At 36.2% G+C, this 17,167-nt stretch overlaps 1 protein-coding gene across 9 annotated transcripts in view; it reads right to left on the bottom strand.

Moving 5' to 3' along the window:
* Positions 1-17,167, bottom strand: part of DLG2 (discs large MAGUK scaffold protein 2) — a 2,183,817-nt gene that overhangs the window by 2,147,538 nt on the left and 19,112 nt on the right. For all 9 annotated transcript variants that reach the window (XM_032295960.1, XM_032295961.1, XM_032295962.1 and 6 more), the window contains one exon: positions 13,002-13,133. In XM_032295960.1, coding sequence (XP_032151851.1) covers positions 13,002-13,133 — 132 coding nt within the window. The remainder of the gene's footprint in view (positions 1-13,001; positions 13,134-17,167) is intronic.

Here is a 17,167-nt window from a genome sequence, read left to right as displayed (position 1 = left end):
TGGCTACAGCACAAATAATAGCGTCCTTTACTTAGAAACAACCAGACTTATACTCATCCAAAGCACATAAATTTAGTTAAATGGTGCCATCTGGTGACATAAATCTTGCAGTAAATATACAAAGACCAGAGTCAGAGTATAGAATGATATCCAACCCTCTTGATGGCATCCAATGCAAAGTGTCTACTTAAGAAACACTTGATCCTGCCTGATATGAAACACACAACTAATCATACTCAGTATACAACAATTTAACGAAGGGAATTATAAGAATTGTTTAAGCCACATTTTATGCTTACTACTCTTGTTTCTCAAATCTTTGGAGAGACTTGTGTCTAACAGGATGCCCTATACAACTCCTAGAAAACATTTTAAAAGCATAAATATCAAGAACATCTTGAATCCCCATTCCAGGCAGATCCATTTCCTCACTCTCCTTTGAACATATATGAATGCGTATAATTCTCTTCACTTCAAAATGCCACTTCCTCAAGAAAGCCATCCCTGTTTTCCACTGTTGAGGTTAAGCTTCTCACTCATAACAACCTCTGCTTCTTCTTTGTATATAAACTACTTACAAAATTTTGTTTAATGCACGTCTCCCCGGTGTGTATCACGGTATCTGGCAAAATGTTCAATAAATATCTTGTGAATGAGTGAATGTGTGAATTGACGGTGAAAAAGTCCTTCTCTATTCTCCCTTCGGATGCAAATCCTATTAGTGACAAGGTTCGCCTCAAGTTTACATTTTATGTAAAAGCCTCCCTAGCAACACCAGTGTACAATAAGCCCAAGCTTCTCCTATACCACTGTGGTCTAGCCCCAAAAATTTAGTCCTCCACTATATGATGTCTCATACTTTTTTTCAGGTACATAAATATTACCTTCCCAATTGACCTTAAGCTCTTTAAGTGTAGGCATTTGGTCTTAATAGCATCCATCTGCGTAAGCCTATGTATATAGGTAAACACTTCATAAATACTTTGATAACTATTACTACTCAATTGCAATATCTAAAACACCTGTATTCTTTTTAAAAAAATAAGTACTGTAAACAAGTAAGTAGGAACATAATAGATCTTAACAACTAAGAATTTAACATTCACTGTTTTGACGAGACAAGACTTACTTAAAGATCATGTAATTTGTTTGTTTCAGCTGAAGTACATGCTTTGAGCTTGTGAATGGCAGCAAGCATTATCTAGTAAATGCCTCTCTCACATGGGTCAGCAACAAAATCTCAGTGTAGCTTTATCCATAAACCTACTTACTGTAACAGGGAATTCTATCCACAGAATAATTATTGTAACATCAGTAGAAACTATCTTGTAACATAAGTAGAAACAATCACTAATTATCCAAAGGGGGAAAGATCTCTCAAATGTTTTAGATATTCTATTTTAAGGCTGGGTGTGGTGCCTCATGCCTGTAATCCCAGCACTTTGGGAGGCCCAGGTGGGAGGATCACTTGAGCCCAGGAGTTCAACACCAGCCTGAGCAACGTGATCAAACCACCCCTCCACAAAAACCACAAAAATTAGCTAGGCATTATTGCACACATCTGTAGTTCCAGCTACCAGGGAGGCTGAGGTGGGAGAAGTGCTTGAGCCCAGAAAGTGGCGGTTGCAATGAGCCAAGATTGCACCACTGCACTCCAGCCTGTGCAACAGACAAGGCTGTCTCAAAAAAAAAAAAAAAAAAAAAAAGATATGCCACTGTATTTTAAAAAGGAAATTGGATGCCATAATGATATTTGTGAATTTATGGATTACAAAGTACTCAAGAAATGTCCCAGAATAACAGTGGCTCATTATACTTGTTAAAGATTAAATCAGATCCTATAAAACACAAGAAGGAAAAAATGCGACTGTCATATTCTTCCAAGTTTAGTAATAATATTCACACACTATTAATATATTATTTTCCTTGAATGGTCAAATATCTAACCATTTAGAACATAGGTTCTCAAATTTTAAAATGCCTCAGAATCACGTGGAAGGATTAGTAAAATACCATTTGCTGAGCCCTACTTCCAGAGTGTCTTATTCAGTCAGTAGGGTGAGACGCAAGAATTTGCAATTCTAACCAAGTTCACAGGTAACTAGTACTGCTGGTCCAAGAACCACATCTTGAGAACCTCTGTTTTAGAAGATTACAGCCAGGTTATTAGACCATTAAACTTTAAGTGGGTTAACAAAACGTATATATATAAATAAAATATTAATAAATACAGCCAAGTTGCTCCAAATTCACACAACTGTATGGGCCTTCAGAGCCAATATTTAAATAATACTTCACTTCCTTATAATCAAATGGCAAAAATTATACATTATGATTAATAATTAAGACCAAAATAACCATGATATTTTCAGAGATGCTATTTTGAAATAAAAATATGACATTAGAATTACTGTTAGAAAAAATATGCAGGTGTTTTTTACTCAAACTATAACTCTTATACATATCTCTTTCATAGAACTTACCACGATTATAATTGAATAATAATTAATTGTGTGTTTAATGTCTCTTTTCCCCTACTTGTCCATAAGGGTAATGACTATCCTCTGTAACTTACTGTTGTATCCCTATTGCATAGCACAATGTCCAACACATAACTGATATTTTTAAAAGAAGTGTTGACAAATGAATAAAAAAGTTATTAAAGGTCACTTATAATTATTACAGGTCCACCTTATGGGGGTATAAAAAGGGGCAGAAGCATATTCAATTTATCATAAGGCAATGTAGTAAATGCTTTTTTAGTAATGAAGAAAATGCTATGAGACACAATGAAAGGGTGAATGCTTCAACAAAGAGATAATAAATCCCAATATATAATACATCTGCTGTATCACCTCTATTGCTAGTAATCCCAAAAATCCACAAGGTTCTTTGCTAAGATTTATGGAAATGAACTGTACTCTATTCTAACACAAAATCTAACATGTAAAGTTTACCAGCCTCCATAAAATAAGATGATCCCTTAACTAAGATTTTGCTACAGGCAGAGTTTTTAAAAAGTATCATTTTACTTCCTGTTCTCCTCTAATTTCTCTCTAACTCCTCTTCCAAAAATTCCCCCTCACACACTGTAGAGAAATATAAGGAATAAGTTAGATAAACAAAGCTTATATGGTTTTAGAAGGGGTTGAAATCTGTGAAGTATATCTATAGTTCTTTCCATACTTTATAATTAACGACTAAACATATAGTTTTCAATAAGTTACAAAAACAAAGAACATTTGTGTTACATATCTAAAACTTAAATACCCGTAATACTATCTGAAGTCTTCAAAAATAATTATGGCGGTAACATAGATCTTTAAAACTTAACTCAATTTAGAAGCACAAAAGTAATTTTTAAAAATAATTCAAGGCCAGGCACGGTGGCTCATACCTGTAATTCCAGCACTTTAGGAGGCCAAGGTGGGCAGATCACAAGGTCAAGACTTCAAGACCAGCCTGAACAACATGATAAAAACACCATCTCTACTAAAAATACAAAAATTAGCCGGGTGTGAGGATGCACACCTGTAATCCCAGCTACTCAGAAGGCTGAGGCAGGAGAATCTCTTGAACCTGGGAAGCAGGAGTTGCAGTGAGCTAAGATCATGCCACTGCACTCCAGCCTGGGCAACAGAGCGAGACTCCGTCGCAAAAAAAAAAAAAGATTCATCTTGCTTCTTTATTGCCTAACTGAAGAATAACCTAATAAAAGTACCTAGAAAAATCTTAACGTTTTATATATTCTAAGTAAAAGAGATTTACATATTCTAAATTAATTTGTAAAATATGATGGAATTCCAATTCTCTAAATAGGCAGCTTCTAGCATATTGCCATTTTAGTGTTTTGGTACATTAATGAACACTGATGATTATTATTTTATTTAGCTTTTCTAAATAAAGAGACATGAATTAATCATAAAATATCATCGAATTCCAATTCCCTTACGTTCAAATTCTGGAAAGTGTTTATGCTGTAATCAACCTAAAACTTTATTCATTTGGATAAATTTTTCCTTAGTGTTACCACAAGATGTCACTCTAAGCCTAACATCTAAACGTGCAGCACTATCATTGCTGTTTCAGCTTTTTTGTTTGTTTGTTTTTTGCATTTGGTTTAGGTACACTAATGAACACCAACTGCTGTCTTTCAAAAAATTAAAGCGCCTTTTTCTACTCCGTTATTGGCAAATAAAAAATCGAAATAAATACAGGGACTCTAGAAGAAAGGAGGAAGAAAGTTAAACAGTTCATCATTCTCCACTCTTGTCAGATACCCTGTTACTTACCATAAAAGCAATGCATCTAACCACTGAATTGTATATGATTTTACTTTATTTTAGAAGGTATCAAAAATTAATAAATGTTACTTTTATAAACATAAATTTATATTAAAACTTTTTAAACATAATTTTGCTATCATCTTCCACCATGTTACCACAGAACTCATTCATAAAATTCTTTTACACACTAAAACACCAGTCACAGTTATGTATACAGAATTCTGGCCTCAGAAAATATACCATCTAAAACATGCTAGCATTTTTTTAAGCTTATGATGACGGACCACAAAAGGAAGACACATTATTCATTTTAGGGTAATGCTTTTCAGCTGGGGGCAGTGGCTCATGCCTATAATCCAATACTTTGGGAGGCTGAGGTGGGAGGATCACTTGAGCCCAGGAGTTCAAGACCAGCCTGTGAAACATAGTGAGACCCTATCTCTACTAAGAATTTAAAAATAAGCTGGTCAATCCAAGATGGCTGAATAGATACAACTCCAGTGCACAACACCTAGCAAGAGAGATGCAGAAATCTAGAGATCTCCCAGCCCCAACCGAAGGACCAGGTGCATTTCAACAGGTCTGGTCCAACTGTGAGCAAAGCCCACTCAGGGCAGACTGAGGCGGGGAGGGGTGCTGCTTCACCCAGAAAGTGCATCTGACTGGCGAGTTGGAGGCTCCCCCTCTGGCACTCCAGTCCAGATACAGCCCTTCCCCCAAAGCCTCGGCAATACACAGAACAGGGGATCCTTGCCAGTCAAGCACCGGAAATTACAAGCGCAGAGTTGAAAATAATCCAGGACGGTGTCCCGGATTGGCGCACAGGCCTAAACAGAAGCATAAGTGCAAAAGGCTGTCGGGAGAACCGGCAGACTGAGCTATTGCCCTGGCCCCCTGCCCAGAGAGAGAGGGAGCTGTAAGCGGGAGCAGCTGGGCAGACCCCTGCCCCATGACTGGAGAGAGAGGAAGCTGAAAGGGGGAGATGGTGGGGTGCTGCTGGGCGGGTCCCTACCCTCCCCAACAAACTCCAGAGGGCTGAAGCTCTGACTCTGGTGGGTTGCGCAGCCAGTGCCACAGTCTGAGCTGAACCCTGAATGATCCAGCCCAGTAGAGGAAGGGCACAACCCACCATTAGAGGGGTGGGAGTGGGCTACACATTTTAACAAAAACACAGGAAGCCTACAAACCAACCAGACGGTGTTCTTGACAACCCTGCAGCACCTACAGGTCCGCAGAAGAGGTGGGCCTAATCTCCCAGTATAAACAAAAAAGACACAAGAAGCTTCCCTAGTAATCTGAAGGAGTCCCTAGAAACCCAGTAGTGCCTCCACAGGCAGACAAGTGACCTCATCAAGCAGCTCCCTGACAACACAGCCAGGTAAACCCACAAAGATGGGAAAAAACCAGCGCAAAAAAGATGAAACCTTCAAAGACCAGAACATCTCTTCTCCATCAAAGGATCACAACTACTCAACAACACAGGATCACATCATGACTGAGAAGGAGTGTGACGAATTGACAGAAACAGGCTTCAGAAGGTGGATAATGACAAACTTTTCTGAGCTAAAGGAACACGTTCTAACTCAATGCAAAGAAACCAAAAACCTTAAAAAAAGTTAGACGAAATGCTAACTAGAATAACCAGCTTAGAGAAGAACATAAACGACTTGATGGAGTTGAAAAACACAGCACGAGAACTATGTGAAGCAAACACAAGTTTTAATAGCCGAATTGATAAAGCAGAAGGAAGGATGTCAGAGATTGAAGATCAACTCAATGAAATAAAAAGAGAAGGCAAGACAAGAGAAAAAAGAGTGAAAAGAAATGAACAAAGCCTCCAAGAAATACGGGATTATGTGAAAAGACCTAACCTACACTTGATCGGTGTACCTGAATATGACGGGGAGAATGAATCCAATCTGGAAAACACACTCTGAGATATTATCCAGGAGAACTTCCCAAGCCTAGCAAGGCAGTCCAAATTTCAAATTTAAGAAATACAGAGAACTCCGCAAAGATATTCCTCAAGAAGAGCAACCCCAAGGCACATAATCATCAGATTCACTAGAGTTGAAATGAAGGAAAAAATGCTAAGGGCAGCCAGAGAGAAAGGTCAGGTCACACATAGAGGAAAGCCAATCAGACTCACAGCAGATCTCTCGGCAGAAACCCTACAAGCCAGAAGAAAGTGGTGGCCAATATTCAACATCCTTAAAGAAAAGAACTTTCAACCCAGAATCTCATATCCAGCCAAACTAAGCTTCATAACTGAGGGAAAAATAAAATCCTTTACAGACAAGCAATTACTGAGAGATTTTGTCACCATCAGACCTGCCCTACAAGAGATCCTGAAAGACACACTAAGCATGGAAAGGAATAAGTACCAGCCACTGCAAAAGCAAACCAGTGGGCAAAGACCCAGAATGCAATGAAGTAAATGATTCAACTAATGGGAAAGAAAACCAGCCAGTAACAAAATGGCAGGATCAAATTCACACCTAACAATAGTAACATTAAATGTAAACGGCCTAAACACCCCAAATCAAAAGACACAGACTGGCAAACTGGATAAAAAGTGAAAACCCATTGGTGTGCTGTATTCAGGAAACCCATCTCACATATAAGGACACACATGAACTCAAAATAAAGAGATGGAAGAAGATTTACCAAGCAAATGGAGAACAAAAATAAAAAAGCAGGGGTTGCAATCCTAGTTTCTGATAAAATGGACTTCAAACCAACAAAGATCAAAAGAGACAAAGAAGGACACTACATAATGGTAAAAGGATCAATCCAACAAGAAGAACTAACTATCCTAAATATATACGCACCCAACACAGGGGCACCCAGATATATAAAGCAAGTTCTTAATGTCCTAAAACGAGATTTAGACTCCCACACAATAATAGTGGGAGACTTCAACACTCCATTGTCAATATTAGACATATCAACGAGACAGAAAATTAACAAGGATATCCAGGACTTGAATGTAGAGCTGGACCAAGCAGATCTAATAGACATATACAGAATGCTCCACCCCAAATCCACAGAATATACATTTTTCTCAGCTCCACATTGCACTTACTCTAAAATTGACCACATTATTGGAAGCAAATCACTCCTCAGCAAATGCGAAAGAACAGAAATCATAACAAACAGTCTATCAGACCACAGTGCAATCAGACTAGAACTCAGGCTTACGAAACACACTGAAACCCACACAATTACTTGGAAACTGAACAACTTGCTTCTGAGTGTCGACTAGATAAACAATGAAATGAAGACATAAATAAAGACATTCTTCGAAACCAATCAGAATGAAAACACAACTTACCAGAATCTCTGGGACACATTTAAGGCAGTGTCGAGAAGGAAATTTATAGCAATAAATGCCCACATGAGAAACAAGGAAAGATCTAAAATTGACACCCTATCATCAAAATAGAAAGAGCTAGAGGAGGAAGATCAAAAAAACTCAAAAGCTAGCAGAAGAGAAGAAATAACTAAGATCAGAGCTGAACTGAAGGAGATAGAGACACAAAAAACCCTTCAAAAAATCAATAAATCCAGGAGCTGGCTTTTTGAAAAGACCAACAAAATAGACAGATCACTATCCAGATTAATTAAAAAGAAAAGGGAGAAGAATCAAATAGATGAAATAGAAAATGATAAAGGGGATATCACCACTGATCCCACAGAAATACAAACTACCATCAGAGATTACTACAAATAGCTCTATGCACATAAACCCAGTAAACCAGGAAGAAATGGATAAATTCCTAGACACTTGTACTCTACCAAGACTAAACCAGGAGGAAGTTGAAACCCTGAATAGACCAATAACAAGAGCTGAAGTAGAGGCAGCAATCAATAGCCTACCAATCAAAAAAAGTCCAGGTCCAGACGGGTTCACAGCTGAATTCTACCAGACATACAAAGAGGAGTTAGTTCCATTACTTCTGAAACTGTATCAAACAATACAAAAGGAGGGAATCCTCCCTTACTCATTTTATAAGACCAACATTGTCCTGATCCCAAAACCAGGCAGAGACTCAACTAAAAAGGAAAACTTCAAGCCAATATCCATGATGAACATCGACACAAAAATCTTCAATAAAATACTGGCAAACAGATCGCAACAGCATATCAAGAAATTTATCCATCACTATCAAGTAGGCTTCATCCTGGGGATGCAAAGCTGGTTCAACATATGCAAATCCATAAATGTAATCCATCACGTAAATGGAACCAAAGACAAAAGCCACATGATTATCTCAATAGATGCAGAGAAGGCCTTTGACAAAACTCAACAGCCCTTCATACTAAAAATTCTCAATAAACTAGGTATTGACAGAACATATCATAAAATGACAAAAGCTATATATGACAAACCTACAGCCAATATCATACTGAATGGGCAGAACCCGGAAGAATTCCCTTTGAAATCAGGCACTAGCCAAGGATGCCCACTCTCACCACTCCTATTCAATATAGTATTGGAAGTTCTAGCCAGAGTAAGCAGTCAAGAAAAAGAAATAAAAGGTATTCAATTAGGAAAGGAGGAAGTCAAACTGTCTCTATTTGCAGATGACATGACTGTATATCTAGAAGACCCCATCATCTCAGCCCAAAATCTTCTCAAACTGATAAGCTTCTTCAGCAAAGTCTCAGGATACAAAATCAATGTGCAGAAATCACAAGCATTCCTATTTACCAATAACACACTTAAAGACAGCCAAATCAAGAGCGAACTACCACTGACAATTGCAACAAAGAGAATAATATACCTAGAAATACAACTAACAAAGGATGTAAAGGACCTCTTCAAGGAGAACTACAAACCACTGCTCAATGAAATAAGAGAGGACACATACGATGGATAAACATTCCATGCTCATGGTTAGGAAGAATTAATATCGTGAAAATGGCCATATGGCCCAAAGTCATCTATAGATTCAACGCTATCCCCATCAAGCTACCAATGACCTTCTTCACAGAACTGGAGAAACCCACTTTAAACTTCATATGGAATCACAAGAGAGCCCGCATAGCTAAGACAATCCTAAGCAAAAAGATCAAAGCCAGAGGCATCACACTGCCAGACTTCAAACTATACTACAAGGCTACAGTAATCAAAACAGCATGGTACTGGTACCAAAACAGAGACATAGACTGATGGTACAGAACAGCGGCCCCAGAAGAAACACCACACATCTACAACCATCTGATCTTTGACAAACCCAGCAAAAACAAGCAATGGGGAAATGACTCCATGTTTAATAAATGGTGTCGGGAAAACTGGCTAGCAATGTGCAGAAAGCAGAAACCGGACCCCTACCTGTCATCTTACACTAAAATTAACTCCTGATGGATTAAAGATTTAAACATAAAACCTAACACCATAAAAACACTAGAAGAAAATGTAGGCAAAACCATCCAGGACGTAGGCATAGGCAAGGACTTCACGACTAAAACACCAAAAGCAATGGCAATAAAAGCCAAGATAGACAAATGGGATCTAATTAAATTTCAGAGCTTCTGTACAGCAAAAGAAACCATCATTAGAGTGAATTGGCAACCAACAGAATGGGAAAAAATTTTTACAATCTACCCATGTAATAAAGGGCTAATATCCAGAATCTATGAAATAGTAAAACAGATCTACAAGAAAAAAACAAACAAGCCCATTCAAAAGTGGGCAAAGGATATGAACAGATACTTTTCAAAAGAAGACATATATGAGGCCAACAAACATATGAAAAAATGCTCATCATCACTGGTCATTAGAGAAATGCAAATCAAAACCACATTGAGATATCATCTCATACCAGTTAGAATGGTGATCATTAAAAAAATCTGGAGACAACAGATGCTGGAGAGGATGTGGAGAAACAGGAACACTTTTACACAGTTGGTGGGAGTGTAAATTAGTTCAACCACTGTGGAAGACAGTGTGGTGATTTCTCAAGGATCTAGAAATAGAAATTCCATTTGACCCAGCAATCCCATTACTGGGCATATACCCAAAGAACTATAAATCATTCTACTATAAAGACACATGCACACATATGTTCACTGCAGCCCCCTGTACAATAGCAAAGACCTAGAACCAACCCAAATGTCCATCAATGGTAGACTGGACAAAGAAAATGTGGTACACATACACCATGGAATACTATGCAGCCATAAAAAACAATGAGTTCGTGTCCTTTGTAGGGACTTGGATGAATCTGGAAACCATCATTCTCAGCAAACTGACACAAGAACAGAAAGCCAAACACCTGATGTCCTCACTCATAGATGGGTGTTGAACAATGAGAACACATGGAATCAGGGAGAGGATTATCACACACTGGGGGCAGTTGGCAGGGGCAGGGAAGAGACAGTGGGGGGTGAGGAGAGAGGGGAGGGTGGGGAGGGATAACATGAGGAGAAATGCCAGATATAGTATGCACCTAAATTTAAATAAATTAAGAAAAAAATAAAAATAAAATAGAATGATGATTTTCTTCTGTAAAAAGAGGGACTGGTTTCCTAGTCACAATGTAAATAATACAGCCTGTTCTGCAGTAATAATATTTTATTATCTGTTTGTGTTTTTTACATTACGATTCCCTTCTATTTCTACAGCTATTGAGAGTCATGCAAGGTATTATTTCAATGTATTGGCTATGTATTGGCCAGAACAATGGGTGAAACTACTATCTTCCACTACTTGTAACAGGAAAGAAAAGAGTGCGGTGGGGGACTTGGTTCAAACAGAACGCAAATTATAGACCATAAACGATGCCCTATATTTCAATGCCTCCCTACCTATCTGTTATAAAGATATAAATCTTCTCTGGGATGCACGAGTCTACATGGCTTTTCTTCTGTGTCTTTAAAGAAAGCGCACAGGGAGACCACTCGAACATTCAATAATGGCAGATTAGTAATCAGTACATAGGTGCCCAAATCGAATTCAATAGAAAATTATATTTTGTTGTATAATGTTGCTTCATTATTTGCACTATGGTTTATCCTAAAATGACTTTTAAAGACCAGCCAAAGCAAATCTATCCATTCAAAGCTGGGCACTGGGATTACTTACATAACAGCTTTTTACAGATTATTGTTGCCTTTCATTTTACTAGAGAAATTCAAACTACACTATTGGCTTTAATCCAAGATAGTTATCAATCACTTAAAATAATGGTAAAACACAATTCTTTGTTACTCATTTGTCTTTTTATTCCCTAGAAAATGGTGTTATGTTATCAAATGATTATATTATCAAAAATATAGTAGAGTTACCTAAATTAACCAACAATCCCCTTTCTAAATCAAGTTCTCAAAAATGCAAACTCTCAAAAGACTTAGCCAGTCTTAAGTAAACACATTATACAAATCTGTTAAGATACATTGCCATTTAGTTAATGGCCTTTTACTAATGATCAACTATTAATAAATAACACTATTAATTTTTAATTGAGAATTTGATGTTTAAAAATGTTCTCAAAATATTATCTTTATTGACAAGGTTTATTCAAATTTCTGCAAGACTACATTTAGAGTTGTTTTTATTTAATACCAGCTAAGATGATTACAGTTGTGTTATTAATTCCTGCCAGCCACAATAAAATATTTTTTAAAGTTAATCCACAGGCAAAGTAATCCCATAAAGGTTTATACTTCTATTTTTATTCAATAGACTGATTTTCAAATTTTCAACATTTAATATTTTTTAAAATTATATTCAAACTATAAAGTTGGGTTTTTATCAAAATGTATATTTACAATAAAAAGTATTTTCATGATTAAGCCTTATAAATTCGTATTTTTCGATTTTATATCAATAACTACCAGCCTGCAAAAGCAATGAAAATATCTAGACAACTCAGTTATTTCTTTACAATTATTTAAAATAAGTTATTTCTTTAAATCCAATAAAATATATTGCATAATTGAGTGGGTTTTTTCATTTGCTTAGCTAGTTGTTTTTTTGGGAAAAGTATTTGTTTCCATATTTTGTTAATTTATTTTCCCTCTTAAAATATGAAAAAAAGAATTAAAAGCTATTTGCATAAATTTGAGACGTATGTATAAAAACATATATAAATAAACTGTATTCTTAATTTTCTTTACAATCTTTAATAAGTAGGAGAATAAACATAAGATTAAATGTTATATGGCTAGCTTCACGACAAATTGGTAAGAATTCCAAAGCACTGAGATTTTCATCAATAAACTTTTCAATTCTGGATCATAAACTTTTCTAAGAGAAGCAAGAAAGATGAAAAGATGTTATTCTTGTTTTAAGAAGAGAGTAAAAGTAGAACTTTCATTCTAAGTAGAATGTAACCATCATTTTTATGTTAGACAATTCCTTCCCTGGAGGAAGACAACTTTCGTCTCTGGCATATTTGGACTCAATGTTTTATAACATACTATTCAAGGTTTTCTTCTGCATAAACTTTTCTTCCGATTCAAAACATTCTTTCAATATTTATATTTTTCAATAACCTCTTTTTACTTCTAAAACAATTCCTTTCTAGGTTAACCTTATATAAGAAAAAGGAAAACAAAAAACAAAATAAAACAAATCTTCCCTTCCAGTATTAAAGAAAATTATTCCAGTATGATATTTTGTTAACATCAGGTTCTTTAACCACATTATTCAAGCTATCAAACCCAATTCTGACCATTAAAATGATGAATAATTTTCATAATACATACCTAGCAAAGCTTGGAATAAGCTGCTCTTAAAGATACCCATCACCTTTTTAACAGCATTTTTCAACAGCTGCTCTTCTGGTGTCTTTAATTTTTTGCAGTATTCTTCCAGTAATGATAAAGCTCGGTCAGTATCTGAAAAACATGATATTAAATATCTTATGGTCTTAGCAAAATAGAAAGCTAACATTAAACTATTCTATAATTGTGTTCCTAACTTAATAACACAAAATAACTTAACAAGATAATAATTTCTATAAACTACCATATGAAATTAATAATTACACTCAGTGCTCAATTTCAACAATCCAGTTTTATTTCTATAGTCCTATCTTCCAAACGAATCTCTAACTGTAAAACAAAACAATTAACTCAATCCTGGCCACAATGTTCAGGTTATATATAATTCTCTCTTGTCAGAGACACTTATCTTAAAATTGATGACTTCCTGCAAAACAATATCCAACTTCTTTAACGTGAATTTTAGGGCCTCTCCCATGATCGAATATTTTCAGCCTTATTTCCCACTATAGAGTCCATACTCTCCAAACACACATAGAGCCTAAGTCATACTAGATTACTCACTTTTCCCTTCCCATCTTTTTCTCTCTCTCTCTCTACTTTTTCTCACCCCTGTACTTTTCTTTGTTCCTACTGTTCCCTGTGCTGGTACATCTTCCCCATACCACTGTCTCCCACTAAAATCAGTGTGCTATCCTGAAAAGGGGTTGTTGTCAGGTAAATCTGGTTATAACCCAGGTCTTCTTACTTAGTAGCTGTGTGTGATTTTTAACAAGTTTCTTAACCTCTCTGAGCTTCTGTTTCCTCACAGGTATTACAATTAAATAAGAAAATACACGCACAATGTTCAGCATACAGAAAATAATCATGGTCAACTGAAAATCTACTTTCTCTTAATTTAGGTATAACTCAAATGCTCTCTTTTCTATAAGGCCATCTCTGATGGTTAAAATTAATCACTATCTCCTCTTCTTCTAAACCATTTTGCCTATACAAATTAGTAGACAGTCTGAATCCGTATCTTATTATGACTTCTTGAATAATGTCTTCAACCTTCACAAGACAAAACATCCTTGAAAAAATCACTAGTTATACCACCTTTGTGTTTAGGTGATAATTGTCTTTGAATTTTAAAAGGCCTCTTTCCCTTCCCACCTACCACTTTCAAAAATAGCTAAAATACCAGTTATAATAACAATAGCGTATATTTATTTTTTATTTCCTCCTTTCTCTTGAACCTTCTAACTCTTCTTCCTCATGGAAGGTTCTCATGAACCTTCCAACTCTTCTTTATATTTCCTCCTTTCTCTTGAATCTTCCAACTCTTCTTCCTCATGGCCATTCTCAGCTGACAATATTACTTCCTATTACACAGAAAGTCAGAAGACAGCTTCCACAAGCTCCTAACACAACATCTACTGACTTACCTGTAACTGTGCCCATACGGTCTTCCTTCCCTTATATTACTATGAATAAAGTATTTCTGTTTCTAAGACCAACTCCTCTACTTAAGCACTGAAATCTATCCTCTCTTGCTTACCCAAGGACATTGTTCCATTATCAATTATTTTCTTTTCCACTCAATCATCCCATCATTACTAAATCCAGTGGTCACTTATCAATCAACTCATTTGGCCCATCAGCAACATTTCATATTGTTACACTCCTGAAAATACTTTTTTCACTAGGCTTCCACACACAGAGGTGTGCTGGTAAATATTTAAAACTAGTTCAGATAAAAAAGAAAATATGTGTGCCTACACACACGAGTTTGTTATAATTTTACTGATACAAAAATGTACACCAACGAGTCTGCAAATAATAAGATATACAAACTTTAATTGTAAATTCCATTAGTCAGTTGATTCTCAAGAATATTTTTGTTGGTTTTTACCAAATTCTTGTATTCATAGCCAACTTAGGATTGTAATTGATGAATGTTCCAACATAATGCTGTTTCAACAAAAATATTAGTTCCAACATAAATGCTGTTTGATTATGTTGCTATATTAATTAATAAAATGAAAATAAAGATAGTTTTTGTGAAAACCTTACTCCATCAATTATGTCATTTGCTGAATCAAACAATAATTTTTGAATAGTGGACAAATATTTCCTCAATTTCTGTATTAATCTCAATGTAACAGCAAAAATGCTTTTAACTGCACTTAAATGATTAACATTCTCTTTGTTTCTTTCTTATCAGTAAAACAATAAATCAAGCCCAAATTTGTAGCATTTGCATTTTTCAAGGTCTAAATATTCCCATCATGGCCAGTTTGAAGCTACCAACATAATGTCTCTGAACACGTATCTGGAAAGAGATGCATAGCAGCATACCATTATGCAGCTTATCCACCATACAGATACCATCAATGTAAATAACTCAAGAGCAGAAATGGAATCAAAATGAAAAATAATTAGGAATTGATGACTGTTGAGTATTTATTACTTTTTAATATATTTAAGCTTATGCGTAATTTTTTTTGTTTACAAAAATAGATGAGGTTTCTCTACGTTGCCCAAGTTAGTCTTGAACTCCCAACCTCAAGCAATCCTCCTGTCTTGACCTCCCAAAGTGCTAGGATTACAGGCATGAGCCACCATGCCTGGCCCATAGTTTATGCATAATTTGTAAGTGGCTGTGTTTACCATTTTTTAAATGGCGGTATTTTCTTGCAAATTTGCTGAAAATTTAATGATAGGCTCTTGCAAGCTGATATGAGCCATCTCCAGCACACCAGTATTTCCAGGGCACCACTCTCTCCCAGATTGTCTTCCTACATCATGGATGCCCTTTCTGAATCACATTTATTAGTTCCACCTAATTTCTCAATGAGGATTTAGGATGTTTAAGGTACCACTAAACATAATAAGACTTATTTTCTTTACTTTTACTCCCTGGGCAATCTTACCCACTCTCCTCAATAATCTTATCTAGTCCCCTAGCTTTAAATATTATCAGTACCCTCATGACTTCCAAATTTATATCTGTAGCTCAGAAGTTTCCCGAGTTCCAGACTCATATCCAACTGATATTCAACATTTCCATTTGGATGTTTAATAAGCATCTCAAACTTCACTTGTCAAAACTGAACTCCATATCTCACCCACCCATCCTCAATCTGCTTCTCCTGCAATGTTTCTCCATCTTTCATCCTTCCAATTATTCAAGTCCAAATTCCTGATGTCAGCATTCATTCGTTTCTCTAATTCCATCAGAAATTATCTATCCATCAGAAAATCCTGTGAGCTCCAACATCAAACTACATACAGAATCCCATCACTTCTCACCTCCTCTAGTGCCACCACCCTGGCACAACCCATCATCATCTATCCCCTACATTACTGCAGTAATGTCCTACTAGTTTACATGCTGTCACCTTTGCCCTCCTACAGTCTTTTCTCTCTCTCTCTTTTTTTTTTTTGGCAGGGTCTTTCTCTGCCATTAGATGCGAGTGCAGTGTTGCAATCACTGCTCATTGTAGCATAGACCTCCCAGACTCAAATGATCCTCCTGAATCATTTTTTGATTTTTTGTAGAGACAAAATCTTACTATGTTGCTCAGGCTGGCATATAGTCTTTTCTAAACATAATAGCCAAAAATATTATTTCAAGTCATCAATTAGATTGTCACTCAACTCAAACCCTCCAGTGTCTCCCCATCCCACTCAGAGCAAAGGCCCACCACCTCTCTGACTTCAGTTCTTAGACCTCTCCTCTACTCCAACCACAGTATCCCTGCTCTTTCTCAAATATACCAAGAAGTCTCCTATATCATGGCCTCTATACTTGTGATTCTGCCTATAACACCCTTGTCTCAGGTATCCATAAACCTTGCTCCTTCACTTCTTTTATATCTCTTCTCATTTATCATTTTAGCAGCAAGGCCTTCCCTGATACTCCTACATAACATAGCAAACCTCAAGCTTATCCCCTTGAAAGAAATGAGAATTTCAATTAGGCAATAAGAGATGGAAGAGGACATTGTGTAGTTACTACTCTTCTATCAGTAAGTTTAGAAATATAGAAATAAATGTGGATGAACAGAGCGTTCTCTCCAATTTGCATTAACAAAGAATGGTGACATAAATATATGCTAATATATTTGCATAAACTCTAATTTTTAAAAATGATTTCACAGTTT

The sequence above is a fragment of the Sapajus apella genome, unplaced genomic scaffold (assembly GCF_009761245.1).
Source record: "Sapajus apella isolate SASKATOON/1434 unplaced genomic scaffold, GSC_monkey_1.0 scaffold34, whole genome shotgun sequence".
Taxonomy (NCBI): Eukaryota; Metazoa; Chordata; class Mammalia; order Primates; family Cebidae; genus Sapajus; species Sapajus apella.
This window is presented reverse-complemented; position numbering and strand designations above follow the sequence as displayed.